Consider the following 20,372-nt stretch of genomic DNA (forward strand, 5'->3'; position numbering starts at 1 on the left):
GGTAAAGGACATGCAGCATTTCAGTCCATTCCCATACACTCAGGGAAGAGCTAGGCAGATCATGCCTGTGGCTTTTAAACCCTTAACATCACAGGAATGTCTGGGACAGCTGAAGAGACGGAGGAAATGCTGTCTGGGAGCACAGACAAAGGACATCAAGGACCAGGAACCTGCCAGCCTGTTCACTTGCTCCCAAACAAATAATCCAGTTGTTTTCAACTGCCTTACTTGAGTGGAACCCATTCCTTCTTTAATCTTTAAATGTACTGATAAAATTAAGAAACACTTAAAGAGGATGCAATATCGGTTCCAATAAATTAGCCCATATCTGTAATTTCATAGCTTACCCCGAATGGCAAAAATACCAGACAAGGCAGACTATCCAGATGGACCTTTGTTTCATGTCCATGAGATTTTAAGATGCATTTAGTGAAGATGGCCCTTTTGTTATGTTTTTTTTTGGTTGCATTTTGTTTGTTTGTGCTTTTTTAGACTTTTCTCTGAAGTTACCGTAGATTAAATTTGATTTTCACTTAAAGGCCCAAATGACAAATTGTCTGGTGATCTGTAAGAAGCCACCAGGTACCAGAAGCCTCGAGGTACGATCCTGCAAATACAGCCCATGTTCTAATGGAGTGAGTCGGTCTTACCATGACTGTGGAGACTGCAGCAGCTTCATCCTCTTTCTTCTTCTTTTTCTTTTCTTCTAAAAAGCTTAAGCTCTCACTGTGGATGTTCTGAAAGAGGATGCCAAAGGATGTGTCATTAGAGGGTAAGCAGGGAAGGAAATGCCAGCCAAGAAAGGCCAGAGAAGTCCTTGCTCTGGCCAGCTAACAGCATTACCAGCTAGGTAACAGAAAGGTAATGATACAAGGGTGGAATTTGGGATGATCTCAAAAAAAGATAAGGAAAGAAAAACTAATTTCTTAATTCACACATTCAGAAATGTGAATGTGTGAGAAGTCCCCAGCAGTGATAGCTCTGCACACCCCAACACCTTCCCCAGTATGTTGTACAATTCCTGTGGTCCTCACACAAGTACCCAGTTCCTCTCCAGGCAGATAAATCCCAGCTCCAGCACCGCAGTCTTTGGCACCCACATTGCTTCACACTGTGATGACTGCAGTGCTGTTGACCTTTATTTGCCATTGTGGTTAACAGCAGTATTAATCTCATCGAAAAAAACCCCCACATGAACAGAGGGGAAAAAAACCAGCAAAAACCCAGCTCCTTCCCTGCTCAAGCAGAAATCAGCATGCTCAGTCTCAATGGTGCTGAAATGTCTTATACTATATTTGACAAAGTAAAGCTTGAACTGTGAGAAACTCAGGTCATGTCAAAAAGATGAATAATCCCCAAGGGTGCCCATGTACTGAAGCTGATGCACCACTCAGCACCAGATAGACTGGCTGTGATTCTGCCAGTTAATTTAGGCCTTACCTGTACGTAAGTAATGAATGAGTAACACTGTGGGGTCAGATGGGAACCTGAGAGCTTCACCTGCAAAGGAGCAGAGAGAGAGGCTGGTGTTACTCCTAACTCAGGGCAATGAGCCACTTCCCCAGAAATCTGCTCACACTCACCAGCTTTTCCAGTCTTCCTGGAATCGTACTTGAGGTGCTGCGGCAAGCCTGGATGTACTGCAAGGAAAACATGAGTTCCTTCTAGGTGTGCTGTTCCCATCCTGTATCCAGGCAGAGCTCAAAGCAGCTCATACAGTGGCACAGTGGGGAGGGCAGGATTTGCACAACTATCCTCCCCAGTGGCTTGCTACATCCAAGGTGCCATGTCTGCAATCCAGAGCTGTGAGAGGAGAGCTCTGGGGCAGTCACCACCTCGTATCAAAGGAGCTCCACAGGCCTGTGTTTCATGGCCCAGGTTCCTCCAGGTTCTGCTTCAGGGAAAGGGAATGAGTGGCAAAGGCAGGAGTGGTGAGCACTGTGAGAACGCTGTGAGTGCCCTTCATTGTGCACACAGTTGTGTGGAGGAACCCACAGGACACGCTGGAAACAGCAACTCCAAGCCATGCAAAGCCAAATTCAGCTGGAGAGAAGCTTTCATCTCCACTGGTACAACTATCACTGCTCAGAAAGGTCATGAAATTGAGGGCATGAAAGTCAACAGAACAAGGGCTCAACTCCTGCAAGGGATCAACAGCCCAGTCCCAAGCCTAACTGCTGCCAGGGGTCACTGTGAGCTTGCTGCAGCAGATGGGGAGAAGGTTTTTAGCTCAGAGGCAGCCCGCTGTCAGCAGAGCACACTCACGTGTTTGATGAGGGAGGTGAGAATTGCGTATGTCTTGCTGAGGCTTCTCAGCAGTGTGTCCACACAGCTCCCTGCTGGGAGTGCAGTCTGCACCAGCTCATGATAGACTGTCAGCAGAGTTCCCAGCTGCAGAATTACACCTTTCTCCAGAGCCTGAGTATGATCTGATGCCTGAGAGGAGTCTTCTAGAAGAAAGAGATGAATATCTGGTGAATGCGTGTCTAATGAATCCAGTTGTGCAGGTGGGAGGCACAAAAGCACATCTCTGTGTCTGGTATATAAAGCCCCAGTGGGGCAAGGGGAAAATAATAATAATGGAGGGATTCTGTGAGAACACCCTTATCTCACTTTGTTCACGTAGAACCAGCTCAAGGCAGAGTTTAACCTGCCCTCAGATGATGCTATCTCAAAATCCTCAAATATCTTTTTGCTCTCTGTCTTCATCTGTTTTTGACAAAGGTGTAACAGTAAGAACTGGACCACTTTCATTACCTGATGTGTCTGACCCCAGACTGGTGAGTTTCTTGATAAGCCAATCCACCTCTTCAAGGACCTTATCCACCTGACCCAGAACCAGCAACTGAGACAGAAACCAATAACAAAACAGGTTTTTGGAGGAGTTTGGCACAACAGGAACCTGCAAGCTGCTCTGAGCACAGTAGCCCTGGACACTGCAGGTGTCTGTTCTGACTCACACAGACAGTGGGGGCTGCAGTCTTGGCATTCACTACGGCGAAATGGCACCGGCCCTCCACCTCTATGTCCTGAGCAGAGGAGAGAAAACAAATTCTGGTGAGTAAAACTTTTAACTGCTGTCACATAGTTTGCATCAGAGATGCACTCAAACCTGACAGCACTGTGTGATGAAGAGCTCAGCTACTCCTGCATCATACCTGATCTATGTCTCCCAGGCAGGCGTGGATGTCTTGCGCAAGTTCCCGCAGGAGACCGACAGGGCTCTTGTAGAGAACATGGACACTGAAGAGCAGAGACAGCAAACCCTTGCAGCAAGAAATATCCTCTGTAGGGAAGAGAAAATAACACACTGCCAGGTGCAGTGCTTGCCTAGCTACTTAGGAACATCAGACATCCAGTGAGGGGAAGTCTCAGATTCAGTATGGATTTAACAGTAGGTGAAAATCCTATCAAAATACTGCAGCTATCAAAAATCCAGCTAAAAGCGGGATTTAAAACATCAGGCATCCCATGTGAGAGTGCAAAGGGAAGTATGGCACACTGGAGCTCTTGGATCGTGGAAAAATGGTGACCAAAAGCACTGAAGAAGTGCAATACAAACCCTGGCAAGAGTACTGTCTTTCCAGAGTATAAATCCCAATTTGAGCCTAAGTAACAAGGGAGAAAAGTCAAGTGAATGGCTTCCTTTCCTTCAGAAATGCTAAAAGATTTAGAGATGGAGTTCCTTCCCTAATACTTGTGCTTATAATCACAGCATTGTAGCAATCTGCCACAGAATGGGACCTGAATCTATCCTGACAAAGAGGTAAAACCAGGACAGACCCCAGCAGAGCATGTAAGGGTCTAATATCAGACCTGACACATCACATCTAAACATGCTCCTCAAAGCTTACTTACCAAGAGCATTTTCTTTGCAAACTTTGACTGTCCAAGTCAGGAACTGAAGGAACTATTTAAGAGGAGAAAAGATACCATGAGTTTGAAACAGAATTCAAAGCACAAAATAGTAACAAAAATTTAAGACAACGGATCACAGCAAAGGAAGATGAGTAGAGCAGCCAGCCATGATCTGTGAAGTTCCACAAGGGACACTTAGCCTACTAACAGGTCAAAAGCTGAGACCCAGGACAGGGTAATGGCTATACATTCCCCTGGACAGAGTAACAGCTCCATTTAATTTAAGGTAAATGATGACTCCAGACTTCTGGCACAGTTACTGCAGTTCCTAGCTTGTAAAATTGGGGCACTTTAGAAAATGACTCCTTGCGTGGAAGGAATTAGGCACTCAGCCAGTTTGGACTGGACACAAGTCTGCTGGCCTTTTTTGCCTCTATTCCCATGTGGAGGCCATACCACAACTAGGCTATGTTAGGAGTCCCTGCTCAGGAAAACAAATCATTCAAGTGTCCAAAGGCAGGATCAGAATGTGCAGGAGTGGGATGGCAAGGCAACTGCCTCTGAAGTGTCCTTGCAGGCGTGTGACAGGAGAACCCTTCACAGTGTAACAAAACTGTCCCTTTGACCTGGTGGGGTCTGTGGGAGGAGGCAGGACACACATGTCAGAGCCCACAGATGCCAGCCCCATCTGATAATCTCCTTCCCACACATATGGCTGTCACATGCATCCCAGCCACCACATGAAGGCTGAGGAGCACCTGCTGGGAGGCCGGATCCAGGAGTTTGGACAACGTGGAGAGAACGGTGATGAGTGACTGCGTTTCCTTGGCGTTGAAGTCATCTTCAGCACTGCTGAGTTGGTTCACCAGGGACCTCTGGTCGTGGGAAGGAAAACAGTCCCTGAGTGTGAATACATGTTGCAGAAGCAAATAACCAGAAGCTGTGGCAGATAAAGGCATCAGCAGCAAGGAGAATGACAGGGAGTACAAGAAGAGGACTCTTCTCAAGAACAAGTGCTGATTTTTGTTAGGAGTGCTTACATACAGGCCTGCACATGGTCAGTGTGACTTTTAGAATACTCAGGTAAGTTTATGCTGCACTGAAGAACTGAGAGTTCTGTAAATACACATGCACTTCCACCCAGCTCTGCAGGGCATCCTGAAGAAGCTTTCCTTAGGAATCAGAAACCTTACCGAACTGCTAGTGAATCACTGCCACAGTTGCTATCACATACTCAGCCCTGTGGTCAAGCAACAGAAAGCTAGCAGTGTTTCCTGCCAGAATCCCAAAGGCTTTGGAACACTTGCAGCACACAGTGGTACTCACCTGAAACTGTCGGATCTGGAAGGCAGCTTTCTCCGTGACATTAATATCCGTTTCTTCTGCGTCACCATCAGTAATATCTGGCAGAGACAGAGAGGTGCAGAAAAAAAGCTAAATGCCAAGAGCAGAATACAGGATTTATTTCTAAAAGTGGGAAAGACTGCTCACAGCTAGAGGAGGAATACAGACTGCAGAACCACGGTGAGCAGAAAAATGTGTTAAAGGCAAACTTCAAATAGACAAATGCTATATCAGACCCCAACTATCCTCTGTTGACAGACTGAGAGCTCTATAAAGGCAGGTAAAATATATCTCTGGAACTTGTCTCTGGTATGAAAATCTATGCTACTAAGCCCACCTTGTTACAGAGAGACAAGAACCAGACCCATCTCTCCCTAGTGATGGATAAAGGGTGCTGGGTCCCTACGTTGCCCACAGGTGGGCTGGAACCTGGAGAGTAGAAACCAGAGCAGAATTGTACCATGTGCCTACCCAGGGCTTGCAGAAACTGGGGGATCCTGGCAGAGTACAGCTGCTGCACCGTGTTGAAGATCCGCAGCAAACCTTCCAAGCACAGAAGAGAAATGCTTTTGCCCTTCTTCTTCCCTGATTCTTCAACAACGGTGGGAATTGAAGTGTACCTCCAAAGCAGAACCCTGTGGGATGGGAGATGAGATTTACTCCAGTAAAGCTGGCTGCACAGGGCAGGAACTAGATTCTGCTCTTAGGATTGTATTTTTAATATAACTAAATTGGAAGGTCTTTTGCCTATAGGAAAAGGGTGGGGGAAGAGATCTTTTTTAAGAAGATTTTATTTCAATGTCAGCAAAACAGCTACTGCATTCTTCCTGCACAGCTAAATAATTTAATTCTTTCCAGGTGCCAAGGGACCTTCCAATCTCATTTCAAGTCCATCTTTATACACTCATTTCTTCCACCCAGCTTTCCCTCTTTCTCAGACTACCCTGACCACTGGTGTCAAATCTGCCAGTGACAAAAAGAGCTTTTCTCACGGCAGTTTGGATCTGTGAAATGTCAGAATTCACTACAGGGCTCTCTATAAATAAAATCAGAAAGGTAAAGGCAGGCAAAGCAAAGTAAAAAGCTGTGAGGAAAGCAAAATTGTTTGGCCCAAAGGAGACTTTTCTGTTTGTAGGCAAACATCTTTTTCCTGCTTCCCTAAGCCCACTTCTTCCCTTTTTTGTTCCCTCTCCTTTCTTCTCATTAGTTCTGTTGCCTGCACAGATGATCTTATTCTGTTTCAATGTCCAATCACGCAAAACATGTAGCTCACATGTAGTCCTAATGACTGCAACAAAAATAGCCTCTATTATTTGGGGCGAGACACAAAACCAGCATTATGCATGGCAGGGGTAATTTGCATTTTGTGCTCTCTGCTGACTGGGCTCTGAAAAGACCCCATGCAGATATGACCTAGATTCCAAAAGACATTTACATGGTTCACATTCTTGGATTTCCAAAGGATTAGATGCATGAATGTCTTCAAGCATCTTGCAGAAGTCCTAAACAAATGCTTTCTAAAGCTTGTGTCCCTCATGCATCTGTTTTGTTCCGTAGCTCAAAGTGAATTCTAACTTCGCTGCATTCCAGAGGCCTCAAGAATCCAGCCTGTAATCATCTTACCTTCTCTGTGACAATGAGTGATGAACCAGAAGTCAGAAAGAGGATGAAAATTTTTGATGGCATTTGGTTCTTCCAGACCAAGTTATTAGAGCTGTATCACTCCCTATGGCACAGAAACTGTAGTGCCTCCATGTGATTTCTCAGGAGCACAGAAAGGCAGTGACTTCAACCCAGCAACAACAACTGTTTGACACAGTTAGGGACTGCATTCTTCTTTCAAAACCCCACCTGAGAGTCAAAAATCCCCCAAACACATTGCTGATGTCTCCACATGCCACAATGACTCACTGTGTGATTTTGCAGAGGTGCTGGAACATCCTCTCTGGATTTTGTCCATCTGGCCCGTCCGTTTGTCCCGTCTCCTCCAGCTGCTGCACCTTCTGCAGAGCGACGCTGACAGCGTAGCGCAGGAACTCCGTGCTGGAGCGCAGCACGGCCAGGCTCTCCTCGTGGCTCTGGGTATTGTCCCTGCAGGACCAGGAGAACTGTCAGAGAACTGGGGATGCATAGGAGAAGCTCAGGGATGGCCTAAGAGATTCAAAACTTAAATATGCATTTACAAATAATATCACTGACTGAACTCAGGGTGGAAAAGACCCTTTGTTTTGGTAGCTTGTAGGGAAACACTCGGGAGGATAGAGTTGCACCAGCTTTTCCAAGCACACTGACACATGGCTTGAATTGATGTCTGGCTCTGCTCCACAGAGGACTGGACACCTTCTCACCTGAACAGAGCTGTGAGCAGAGTAGAGACAAAACCCATGGACAGGAAGCTCCGTGCAGTTTTGTTGCTCAAGGCAGATTTGCTCTTTCCAGCTTTTTCCCTCAGGATTTCAGAGAGTTTGTTGTAACATGTAAACAGGCCTAGGACATCCTCAAACTTATTCCTACTGCAATAAAGTAGTAGAAAGCATTAATGGAGAAAATGCAGCCTTGGAGTTTCCCATTTGAAGCTTCAGCTGCCAAATTACACGATGACGCTGCCTAAATGATGAAACAAGGACCTATTACATCTCCCGGCCTCCCTCATGGTGTATACCTCACCCAATCCTCCTCAACCTGCTCTTCTACAAAATGTCAGATCCCATCTCCCACAACACATGATATTCAAAAGGAAAACACTCCCCAAGGCTCTGTGAGTGGCTGTGCCATGAGGCACTCACGCTCAGATCACTGATTCTGTGTTGGCACTACCATCCCGTGCCTGAAATGAGGCTGTACTTCAAGGAGCTGGGCAAATAATAGCACAGCTAGTGCTAACGGGTAAGATTTAATGTTTTACCTGAAATTCCCGATGTTGAAATTGTACTCAATCAGAACCTCACAAATTCCCATCACCTGAATGGCATAGATGTTATTTTTCACACCAACACCAGAAGACAGCGAAAAATCTGCTGATTTATCCTGAGAGGTAAAGGGAAAAAGTGAAAAATCTTTTCAAAATCTGACAAGAACTCGGCGTCTTCTCCCACTGAGTCGAACTGAAAATCTGATTTACCAGTTCAAAGTCTTCCAACTCGCTCTTGATCATCCGTCGTGTGACAGATTCTAACATCTCTTCAAAGTTTTGCTCAAATCCCACGCCCTCCTCCTCCTCCTCCTCGTCATCATCCTCAGCTCCTTGGCACAGGCGCACAGTGCTCTTGTACCAGGCGAGACAGTGCTGGATGCAGCAGAGCAGATGGGCCTGCAGGAAGCAGCCACACAGTCACACTCAGCCTTTCAGCTGGAGGTCACTGGCAGAAGTGGACAAGGGCCAGGCTGTTTTAGTGGGATGCAAAGAGCTGTAGCTGCCTTTGGAGCTGCCTTGAGTCTCAAGGATATGCCTCATTCCCAAATTGAGGGGATCACTAATCCCACACACAGCTGCCCAGTTCCAGCTTCGGGCAGTGCTCTCTGCCCGAGCTTTTCTAGATGGGATCTAAAGACTTAACTCCCACTGCTCCCTCCACCCAGACACCTCAGGTGCTGAAGGAGATGGAAAGGGAATTTCCAATGGGACTCTCACTCTAGCTGAAGTGTCTGCTCCCTTCCTGGGTGTGCTACTGCACACAAGCTTCCTTGGGGGAAAAAAAAGATTAATTTGAATTTGTTCCCTTGGAAATCCAACAAATCATTGAGGTCTCATCTCCAGCAATTTCAAAGGAGCAAAACCAAAGGGCAAATTCTTCCCCCTGCTACACACACACACACACTCTGCACAACTGTTTTATGTGGAATTAAGTTAAAGGAGGGAAAAAAACCCCGCAGGGTGAACTCAACAGAGGATAACAGAAGTACACTATTCCTAGAGCATTTTTCACACAGGTCCCCACAACCACGATGCTTGGGGAGCTCTAATAAATAGCCTGAGGCAGGGGTGAGATGCCCAGCTCTGTTGCCATTAAAAGAATTGCTCCAGGCTAGAAGAGGCTGAAGAAGCACAAGGTATTCAGCTCCTGCAGCAGGACAACTAAAATGCTAGTAACAGATGAGCTTGCAGCTGTGGCCAGCCAATATAGCTCTTACCAGTGGTTCTTGCAGAAAGATTTGATCTCCTTGAGCCATAATACATCCCTCCAGTTTGAGTGGAGGCAGGAGGTCTGGCTGGGGCAAGTAATATTGCTTTATCTGTCACAGAAAACAAGAAATAAAAATAACCAGTTACTTGGTAACTGAGCCTCTTAAGATGCTTGAGAACAGAGTACAATAATCTTTGTACCCCATTCCAGAGAGCAAAACCTGGCACTGTGATAACAGGACTGCACAAGTACATGAGCCACGTCATCTGCTCTGCTGGTGATTAAGATCCCTTCTTGAGTTACTCCTGTACCTCTCAGCCAGGACACGTCACTGCCCTAAAACAACATCAGCTGACCACTTGCTGTTGTGTTGCCTCAACAAGTAACATCACTTGCACCCCACTGCAGTGTTACCCCTCCTTTAAACAGTGAGGATCAGTAGCTGCTGCTGCTATAGAAAGTTACAGATACATAATGATGCTGTAAAATTTTACACATTTACACCAACTTCCTATCAAGTGCCCTCTGCTACCCAAAAGCTGTCTTAGCTCTGTTCATGTTCCTTTCTCAGACCCTATACTGTCATGGGAAAGCTGGAATTAGTCAGCATGAACTCTATGGATGATTAAAGGGAAGAAAATTACTTGTCTCAAAGAAAGCACAGCCTGTCCAATGGATTGAGGAAATGTGATTGTCTTGTTGCCATGAGCAACACTGCTGGGGGATGAGTTAATCCTCCCAGATCCTACATGGACTTGGGTATTCTCCCGATGGGAGGACAGCAACATTAATAACTGTGTCAGCACATATCCTTGGGGAAGTATGGGAGGGTAACTGCTGGGCACTGCTAAGGAATAGGGAGAGCACAAAGAACTTCTCTGGGCTCACACTTCCCACAGCACTGAAGAACTGAAGGGTCGGAAAGGGCTCCAGGAGATCCTTCCTCTTCCACCCTTTGACAGGATATGAATCCTTTTCCAGACATTTACCTAGTCTGCTCTCTCAGCATAGCAGGGGTTTGAACACCTCTTTAGGGAAGTGCCACAGCACTCAAACATGTTTGCAGTGTGAGGGAGAACGATCTCCCCAATATTTAACCTGAATTGTTTGCCATACTGATGGAGTGCAGAATTCTTAAGAGTCCCTGCAGCCCCACCACGGAGCAGGACTTTACCTGGGACAACAGTGTTTCCATTATAGAGCTGGCCAGCTGGGAGTTCCTGCGAAGGACATCATAAAAACCCTGGAGACAGGAAGGAAGGAAGGACAGGTTGGCTGACACAGCAGAGAATACGAACCACGGGCAGAATAAGTTGGCGTCATAAGACAGCAACAACACTTTGGCACTGCAAGGAACCATGAGGAAGTTACAATGTGCTCAGTGTAAAACTCCATACCTGGCAAGGCAAAGGCACCACAGAAAGAAGGTATGAATCAGAAAGAGTATGAATTTCCTCACAGGGGCCCTCTCACAAGCTGTATCTCCCTAGCAGCAGTGGCAGCAAGCCCAGAGTGACTTTCACTGCTATTTAACACTAGCACAAGATCCAACTTCAAACTGTGAAATCCTGCTTCAAAGGCAAAACAAGCCAGTGGGGAAACTGTAGGAGGCAACAAATCCTGCAGACTGAGAAAACTCAGTGGATGGATAAAGCAAGCACAAGTTTTCTAGCAACAGTGATGAACGCACCCAGAACTTGCAGCTCACGAAAGGTCAATCCAACCCAAGGCAAGAAGGAAACAAAATCTTTCTGACCTGTACAGGTTTTTTTCCTCAAGGTGATAGTACACCACGGTTATAACACAACCTAAGATATGCACCCAAAAATGGCCCTTTATAACAGGCCTGTCACAACAGACCTAAGGACAGCCAAGCTTTTAGAAACTTGGAAAGGAAGAGGAGAAAAGACAGATCCCTGATGCAGGCTCTAAGGAAGTTTCTCCATACTTTCCAGACAGGGTTTTCTTTGGAGCCCATAATTAACTCTCAACAGCTCCACATCTACCCAGTGCCTGTTGTACCACTCCTCCTCATTGGGCATCAAACATGCTTCCCATTCCCTAGGCCCTACCACAGCAAGGCAGACTTTGACGTATTTTTGCTCTTAAACAACGCATGAGCTGAAGAAGATACAGCAACGTGTCTTTGGGTTTGTAACAGTCAAAAAAAAAAAACCAGCAGAAGGATTGAAAACATGGTACACATGTCCCATGAAGAACAGAACTGAGCTGAAAGGCTGTTTTTCACAATAACATGACTGTTATTTACCTGAGGCTAGAGAAGAATCAGACCACAGAAGAGCTTGTGGCTGTTTAAGAGACAGAGGAAACCATGTTTACCTCATATAACATGAGTCGAACGTCTGCTTGCTGGCTCAAACACCGCCTCAGGCTGCCCAGGATTTCTAGGCAGAAGGCCTCGTTAGCTGCAGAATTATAGCAGGCATGAACATCTGCCTGGACCTGAGAAGGAACATTAGTCACGTTATACTGGTTACAACATCACTACACAGGAGCAAGGTGATAAGGGTCTGGCCCCTGAACAATCACTGAGATAGTCCCTGTGCTGCCAGGCTCCTCATCATTGTCATGGAGCAGTGGGAATACTCCCCAGAACACTGGTGCTGTAAGAGAGAATAACTCTGAGAAGCAACATCTCTAGGCCAGCTTCTCTTTGCACATTGCACTTCCCAAAGCTTTACTTCTAGGAAGGAAATTCCCTGCTGGATTTCCAGGGCTAATCCTTACTAAAGCTGTATTTCCATTCTGGGGGAACGCTCCCCTTTTGAGTTGTTTCAAACAGTGCATATTTGACACCAGACTGTCTCCCATGTCCACACAGGGACTGCAGAACAGCACTTACCTGAGTGGCACCAATGGCCTGGCTGCACTGGGAAGAGGACAGGCTGCCCAGAACCTTAAAATTTCTTAACAGGAGCAAAAAGCCAGCGACCGCAGCTTTACGAGCATCGAGCTGCCTGGGAATCGGGACAGGAAAGAGGGTTACATATGAAAACATGGAAGCAAGAAGCTCAGAAGCACATGAAATATCAACTCAGCAATGAAGAAAAGGCCACAAGTACAGAGTGACTGGGCCCCATACAACTGTATTTCCCAAAAGGGCAGTGCAGCCCCAAACAGTCAAGAGCTTGGCAGTTTGCTGGGAACTCCCTTACTCTACACTCTCACAATATTCCATTTCCTTTCTGTCCTTACAGTGCTCACACTCAGGGAGTGCCCAGGCCAAGACACAAATGTTAAATGTCCCTGGAAAGTGGGGAGAGTCTCACAGAGCTCAGAGTTGGAAAATTCCTATCAAAAACCTGGTGTTCACCTTTTCTCACAAACCCCCAGTCTTTCCCAAGACCGAGACCCTTGCTTTGAAAAATAATCCTAAATTTTGAATTCTATATTCATAGCCAGGCAGCCACTGGCCAACAAAATCCAGTCTACAATCACAGCAGGATGGTTTGCTCAAAGCATGACCAAGACAACACCTTGTAAGGGATCAGAGGGAACGTGGCAGCTCAGCATTCTTGATTAGTGCTTCCTTCCAGACCCTCCTTGGATGTACTCAGCTCTGCTAGACACATGCTGGAAGTGGTTTTCATTTTGCCTATGTATTTGGAGTTCCCAACAGCTTTCTGAACTTGCAAAGCCCATTCATTCAGCTGGGGGTTGGGATTTGTGTCTCAGTTCAGTGGAGCTGTGACTGTACCACAGTTCTAGGCTAAAGGGGCAGGAAATGTCATTATCTAGCTATGGGAAGAACACAGTTAAGTAGATACTTAGCCAAAATAAAAGATACTTCTGCTCCAAAACCAGAAATGAGTTGTAGAAATTTTTTCAAAGAATCCCCTCCCCATCTTACCTGGAAAAGATAGCTTTTTGGAGAACAAGTATCAGGGAGTCCCTCACTGACATGCTGACTTTGAGCAGAGGCTGGAAAGGAAAATAACCTTTGGAGAGAAAAGCACTAAGGCATGCCAAGCCCTTGGGGCATATGAGCTCATCTTCCTCTGGCCCATCTGGCCCTGCATTTTCAGTACTGTCGTCAGTACAGTAGGAGAACCAAAACATTTTAAAATAGACAAGAAAACCCATAGAGCTGTGGCAGTGAGACACCCTAGCAGGTTAGTGAGGACACAGTGCAAGGGTTTGGGAAAATAACTGTTATCCCCAGGCTGGACAAAGCAAGTAAAAGTTAAAACACCAGGGCAATATCCCAGCCCAGGCAAAGAGGAATACTGACATGGAGCTTGGAAGGAGAAAAATCAACGTGACAGCTACAGCTGTTCAGCTAAACACTGTAGACTTGGTTTTCTACAGGGTGCAGCATCTGGGCATCTTCCAGATGAAAGGTCAGCACAGAGCAGTTTTGGTCCCATGCCAGCCCACGCCATATGCTTTTTGCTAGAGGGCACATGCAAATCCATGCTTGAAGAACAGTCCCATGCTACACTGAACAACCCACAGCAGAGAATGAAGGCTTATTTTATGAGGAGGGTTATCAGATCATGCATATAATTGTGGCCCAGAGCTGTCACTGGAACTAAACTAGCAAGGATATCCATGGAAAAATGCAAAGCTTTACCTGTACTGCCCGGAGGAGCCCTTGCACTGTGTCGATGGGCAGAAAGGACAAATTGTCAAAGGTCTCTGTGACTTTGGAGGATGAAGTCTGAAGCACAAGAGGAGCAGACACAACAATATTGGACAGCAAGTCTGAAAAATAAAAGGACAAAAATAACAGCTAATGCCAAGGGGCCAGAAAAGCCTGAGCAGAAGATGTCTGTAGAGCTAACAACTACAAACTAATCAAAGACCTTCCATTACACAGAGAGGTCACGATAAGATGAGCATCGAAAAACTGAGTCTACTGCAGGCACCAAGTGTTAAAAATGCTCCCAGCCCAGCTGAAGGGCCTCACCCCACCAGAGGGCACTGAGGTGTAAGGGAAGAGGCTGCAGCACTGACATCCCAGCAGCCCCAGTGGCTCCCAAGCCCAAGGACGAGGAGACGGCAAGGCTGGGAATGTGGAACAGGCAACTGACTGATGATTCTGACTTTCTGTGCGTCAGCTGTTCCATGGCAACTGCCTGCAAACATATTTTTCACCTGTGATGAATACAAGGCAGTCTGATGCAGCTGATACCTCAGTCAGAGGAGAAGGAACGACTGATTTTCTTGGCTTCAGGTCACTTCAGCAGGAGCTTCAGCAACCAAATCACATCCTGGGCTGCATCAAAAGCAGCTTGGCCAGCAGGTTGAGGGAGGAGATTCTCCTTCTCTACTCCACTCTGGTTAGAGCCCCCTTGGAGTACTGTGTCCAGCTCTGGGGTCCTCAGCACAAGCAGGACAGAGACCTGTTGGAGCAGGTCCAGAGGGCACCTCTGCTACTGAGATGGGCTGAGAGAGTTGGGGCTGGTCAGCCTGGAGAAGCAAAGGCTTTGGGGAGACCTTGGTGTAGCCTTTTGGTACTCAAATGGGGTTTATAAGATGGGGACAGGCTTTTTATCAGTAGCTGTTGTTATAAGAATAGGGCTAACAGTTTTAAACTAAAAGAAGGTAGATTCAGAGACGATATAGAGAAGAAATTTTTTACAGTGAGGGTGGTGAAACATTGGCACAGGTTGCCCAGAGAGGTGGTGGTGGATGCCCCATCCCTGGAAACATTCAAGGTCATGTTGGATGGGGCTCTGAGCAACCTGATCTAGTGGAAGATCTCCATGCTCATTACAGGGCAGTGGACTAGATGACTTTCAAAGGTCCCATCCAACCCAAACCCAGTTCTGTGATTTTATAATGTGTTTTGAGAAGCTGTGTTGTGACTGTCCACAGAACAAGAGCACATTTTTCTCTCTTTCCTGTTACCTATGAAGTGGCTGACAGGAGACGCTGCTTTTGTGAGGACTCTGTTCAGGACCTGCTCAAGAATATCACTTCTGATGGGCTCATGAACCTGAATGAGAAAGAAAATAAATAAAAATCAAAACCTTTCAGATATTCCTGTACTTCACAGCACAGGCATTGTACAGTACAAAGCAAATCCAGATCTGACAGGAAAGCAAGGATGGTCACCAGAAGTCCCCTTTCAGCTAAGTCCACACAAACTGATTCAGATTTCATCCCACAGAACAATGAGAACCAGCACATCAGGGGACACACTGTACACTCAGGACATAACGGTGCCAGTCATCTATGGGATGAAAATTCACCAATTTGGTGAAGGTGAACGGGTTTCAATCCCACCTTGTCAGATTTTATCTGTACCTCTGAATTTCTCTACTTTCTCTACCTCTGCAGTTTCTTGGAAACTGCAATAGGGATTACACAAGTATCATGACAGCTGGAACAGATTAGAATTAGATCTTCATGAGGATGGCCTCTTCTGGCTGGAAAGGGGCAAATAGGAGATGAAATCTAGTATTGTTTCCAAAACACTCACAAAGGATACAAAGCAAGTAAGGTTTTGACACCATTTACCAAGAGAGAATAAGAACAGAGTTATTCTCCCCTCACCAAAAAAAACTTCTCCAAAACAAACACTACCTTAAATGTTTCCAGCAGGATACTTGCTCCCAGTCTGCAAGCTTGCTGGGCTGGCATTTTTGAAAGGCCATAGCTGTTATCAGCAGCTTTTCCTCCAAAGGGCTTTTTGGGTTCATAGGATTCCATTAGGCTGAAGCCAAGATCCACCAGGCCCTGAGTAACGTGGTCCCAGCCAAATGCACTGAGGTGAACATTAAATGGACGAGGAAAGAAACAACTTAGTCACAGGAAAGTTTAGATTAGAGCTGTCTGAGGTAAAATCTTCTGCAGTCATTCCAGAGTCCAAAGCAGCAGTGAGAGACACTTGATGACAGCAGGGAAGATGACAACCCTCACAACCCTGTGACTGTCTTTAGGCTGAGCACACCTCTGCAGTCCTGGTTGTCCATCAGAATTCCTCTGCAGCCCAAAGGTCTCCTTGCCATGGGGAATGATGTGCACTCAGGCTTGATCTGAGCATAACAGCAGAGTATAGCTGGGATGCAAGAATATCCTACTGATCCCAAGATCTTCCAGTTGGAGAGAAAGAGAAGAGGAATGCCTCCCATCAAACCAAAGGGCAGCTGGTGACAGACCAGAGCTATTCCACAGGGTGTTTAAAGGACTAACCAGTGAACCAGATTAAACAGTGAACCTATTCCTCATCCCTTGATCAGAACACAAACTACAGCCAGCAGCATGACTCACACTGCAGATTAGGCCCTGATCAGTTTAGCCCTTTGTACCACCAGACCCTGAGATTTGAGGTAAAAGGAGCAGATTTATACAGCCGCATGTTGGGTTTTTTTTTTTAATTCACTAATATAAAACTGGGATAAAACCTTTGGATTTTGACACTGATCCCTGCTGGCACATGGTCAGAAGTATTTAGCATCCCAGAGTGTTTTAGCAAGGCTGAAACTCTCCCAACTCCCAAACCTCGTTGAATGTTCTGCAGCATGTGGCAACAACTCACCTATTTTTCACCACTTCCAGAATGACAGCAGTTATATCATATTGTTGAGGAAACAAATCCTGCAGAAACTTGGAGGCCTGAAGGAACTGCAGGTCCTTGCAGCTTCTTGTGATTGATGTTTTCAAGAACTCAAATATCTGGAACATAAAATCATTAAGTGTGAGGAAATGATCTTTGAAATGGGACCTGTATAGTCTTGGGTATGTTCCAGTAAGAGCACCAGCCAGACACAAGTTCCAGTGCAGCCTGCCAAAAATCTTAACTCACTTCTTTGTCAGGACAAATACACCAGTCTCATTAAGTGCCTCAAGGAGGGTAACTTGCTGCCAGGTGCTCTTCATGTGGCCACCACAGAGCCAAAACATTAGAAAAATAAGACTGCTTTTCTTCTCATCCTACAATACCAACCCACAGGAATCACTGCTCTGGAAAACTGTGATATTGCTCTGGGGTCTTTTAGAGTGTTTAGTAAAGTACAGCATACCAATGATCTAATTACCCATGAGTATCCTGAAACCATTTCAAGCCTAATTCTGATGGGACTATGACCTTCCCATGCTTCCTTTCCTTTACAGGGAGTGCAGAGTGCATTCTCGTGGAAGTTCTCTGCAAGCTTATCAAGCACATACCTGCTCTTGCAGTCTGTGTTTTACAGCAACCGACAGCAGAAGAGCCACGCTGAAGGGACACAGTGCTCTACCAGGGTCCTTCTGTTGCTCAGTCTAGGAAACAGCAAGGAAGCAGTGAGAAAGCTTGTTATCTTCAACTGAAACACCCTGGAGAATCAGGAAGCCATCAGGCACATGTCTCTTCAAATGTATCACAGCACTCGCTAAAGAGAACGTGACTGCAGTCATAAAATTATTTAATCCCTTGTCCAGATAATAAACTAAGTTTTTAAACCCTGCTTCAATATCTTCAGGAACAGTGCCTGCTCCATCTTTGCCATACCTTCAGATGTCTAATTAGCTCCTCGCCCAGGTCCTGGTCCAGGTTGATGACAGAAACAATGTGGAGAATAACGGTGCCTTCCACGTGGCGCAGCTGGTCCAGGGGCATTGTGGCTACCTCAAGGTCCAGTGACCTGTAAGTTTTACCAGAAAATAATGTGCCATCCAAAGCCAGGAATCACTCCTGATGGATCAAGGAGGATGTTCTTTTACGAGGTTTAACCATTCAAGGAGCCCTGGGCAGGACCTGTGTGACTACAAACGCCCAGGAAATAAAGAAAGGGGGTGACAGAGCAAGAACTTACTGTGGAACTCTCTGTTCTTCCTTCTGTCTCTTATCCAGCTGATTGAAAAAACTGATGATTCCTTCCAAAACAGTCTTCTTACTGCCCTGCAAGGCAGGACATTACATTGAGCCATTGTAGCGCCTGCAGTATCCCAGAGAACAGGACTCTATTCCCACACCTATCACAAATCTCAGGGTATCCTTCAATTCCCCCACATAAATTGCTAAGGCAGGGGAGGGCTCCTGTGTGGCTCATTTCCAGATTTCCAGTGTGCATATTTCTTTTGACTGCATCATTGAAGAACTGGAAGAAACTCAAGCTCTAAGATGTTCTGATTGTCTTTTTTTTTTTTTGAAGTTGCTATTAATTAGAAAGGATCCTTTATGTTTTAATCAATTGGGAAGGCTTTCAAACTCCTAACCTTAAATCTAACAATATATTTTGTCCAGTGGACCCAAATGACCCTCTATAACACACATATAATTTGTCTTTGGATCTTTTTGGCGCTGACTCGGTCACAAATGAAGCAAGCAAAAGAGCCAGATCATCCTGTCAAAGGGCAGAGATGTCCCTGGCAGTCTCAGCTCTGGAGAAGGGGACATTCCCAGTACAAGTGAGACTACAGCCCAGTAGACAATCATAGTGCATGAGCTATTATTATAGTGTGCAGATCACAGAGAGTGAGCAAAACCACACTGAAAAAACCCAATCCTCTCTGCTGCCTGCTAGGTCTGTGCTCATCCCTTATTTCCCAAAGTTTTGCTTCTTTTCCCACAAGGAAGACCAAGATCCCATCTTTCTCTGAGCACTCAGATTCTTCAGGCTAGAGGGAATTAAAGGAAACAAAACCTACTGATGTCCTGTTGTGTCCCTACATCATGATTTGGGAACAATCAGAATCCCTGCCAAAATCCAGACTATAGATCAGTCTGGAGACTTTTTTCCCGATGGCATAAACTTAAGGGAAATCCAGCTCCTGTAAGCTTTTACCTTTGCAGAAAGCAGCAGCAGCTGATAGACCAGAGGGGGGATTTCCTGCAGGTCTAATTTGGAGAACATCCTAAGGACCTTTTCCACCACAAACTGCAGCTCCTCTCCTGATAGCGGAATATCCCTGTTGAATCAAAGATTTTTTTACATTAATATATTGTTTATTTGCCAAGGTTCACTCACACATAGAATAAAAACCATGATGCCCTTCCCAGATGTATTCTGTATCCAAAGGATCCAGTGTGGATGTTCATTGACCAATCATCCATGGGGCTGTGCTGGGTATGGTCAGACCCATACTACTTGTGAAATAGGATACAGACATGACCACAGCACAAGGCAGTGTTGATGCTGAAGGGAAAAAGAATTACCTGAACATGTTGGCAAGATGTATTACACACTGAGGATCCCACCTGGTAAAACAAAGATATGTTGGAAGATTGAAAGCAAGCAGGATTATCATCTAGCTCTTCCCTCCTACACAATTATTCAATGTCACCATTTCCCTGTCACACTCTGATAATAAAATTAGAAGCCAGATTTCAACCAGAAATCATTAGCACCAACCTAACCACCCACATTTACACAGTTCTGAACTGCCCCAGCCCCTCTAGTAACAAATACCAGAAAACGAATACAAGCACTTCCTGAGACCAGTTCATGCAAGAGTCTCACAGGATTTGGGAACAGGATGCTCCCCTGCCTTCCCAGCTAGGGAAGGCACTGTCACAGAGGGCACAGATTCAGGGATGACAGGACACACAGCTCATGGTGATGCCTTTTTCCAAGCACAATGTGAAACACAATGTTTTGCCACGTAACCAAGAGCTGGCAGATGCACGTACTTGCTGGAGCAGAGGGTATTTATCAGCTGTTTCTTAAAATCTTCCCCATTCAGTTCACCTGAAAAAGCAAGAGTCTTAGGAGCTGATTCCAGAGGAAGGGAGGACAAGCTGAAGAGAAGCAGCTGATAGGAGTTACCTTTCCCATAAGCCAGGTTCTCCTTTGAACTGGCCAGTGCAGTGAGAACAGTGGAAAACAGCTCCAAGGATTTCCCGTTGGTCAGGCTGCCACCTTTAATAACATCCACAAATAGGTTGGCAAGCTCGGCCAAGGCGTGGCCTGGCAGCTGGCGGGCCTGGGGGAACACACAACAGGAGAGAGCCTGAGGCAGTGCACAGAATTCCACATATACATCCAAACTGTCACCAAAAACCAGCAGAAGACAGAATTTCTTACAGGGAAATGTTCCCTTTAAAGGAGAATTCAGCCCTGAGATCTCTGTTTTGTACTGTCCTTCACAGAACAGAGC

At 45.9% G+C, this 20,372-nt stretch overlaps 1 protein-coding gene across 1 annotated transcript in view; it reads right to left on the minus strand.

Moving 5' to 3' along the window:
- FANCI (FA complementation group I) overlaps positions 1–20,372 on the minus strand; it is a 23,556-nt gene that overhangs the window by 2,016 nt on the left and 1,168 nt on the right. The window contains exons 4-34 of the mRNA XM_082290575.1: positions 20,042–20,198; positions 19,906–19,963; positions 19,432–19,473; positions 19,061–19,184; positions 18,089–18,174; positions 17,785–17,917; positions 17,463–17,555; positions 16,834–16,970; positions 15,879–16,059; positions 15,201–15,288; positions 13,921–14,051; positions 13,198–13,268; positions 12,190–12,304; positions 11,667–11,789; positions 10,501–10,569; positions 9,334–9,435; positions 8,324–8,512; positions 8,108–8,229; positions 7,551–7,715; positions 7,114–7,293; positions 5,674–5,837; positions 5,185–5,261; positions 4,617–4,733; positions 3,859–3,910; positions 3,159–3,286; positions 2,961–3,029; positions 2,758–2,845; positions 2,266–2,450; positions 1,584–1,640; positions 1,441–1,500; positions 651–737 (exon numbers count right to left, since the gene is read on the minus strand). Of these exons, the coding sequence (XP_082146701.1) occupies positions 651–737; positions 1,441–1,500; positions 1,584–1,640; positions 2,266–2,450; positions 2,758–2,845; positions 2,961–3,029; positions 3,159–3,286; positions 3,859–3,910; positions 4,617–4,733; positions 5,185–5,261; positions 5,674–5,837; positions 7,114–7,293; positions 7,551–7,715; positions 8,108–8,229; positions 8,324–8,512; positions 9,334–9,435; positions 10,501–10,569; positions 11,667–11,789; positions 12,190–12,304; positions 13,198–13,268; positions 13,921–14,051; positions 15,201–15,288; positions 15,879–16,059; positions 16,834–16,970; positions 17,463–17,555; positions 17,785–17,917; positions 18,089–18,174; positions 19,061–19,184; positions 19,432–19,473; positions 19,906–19,963; positions 20,042–20,198 (3,450 nt within the window). The remainder of the gene's footprint in view (positions 1–650; positions 738–1,440; positions 1,501–1,583; positions 1,641–2,265; positions 2,451–2,757; positions 2,846–2,960; positions 3,030–3,158; positions 3,287–3,858; positions 3,911–4,616; positions 4,734–5,184; positions 5,262–5,673; positions 5,838–7,113; positions 7,294–7,550; positions 7,716–8,107; positions 8,230–8,323; positions 8,513–9,333; positions 9,436–10,500; positions 10,570–11,666; positions 11,790–12,189; positions 12,305–13,197; positions 13,269–13,920; positions 14,052–15,200; positions 15,289–15,878; positions 16,060–16,833; positions 16,971–17,462; positions 17,556–17,784; positions 17,918–18,088; positions 18,175–19,060; positions 19,185–19,431; positions 19,474–19,905; positions 19,964–20,041; positions 20,199–20,372) is intronic.

This window comes from Coloeus monedula (genome assembly GCF_965178545.1).
Source record: "Coloeus monedula genome assembly, chromosome: 14".
NCBI lineage: Eukaryota > Metazoa > Chordata > Aves > Passeriformes > Corvidae > Coloeus > Coloeus monedula.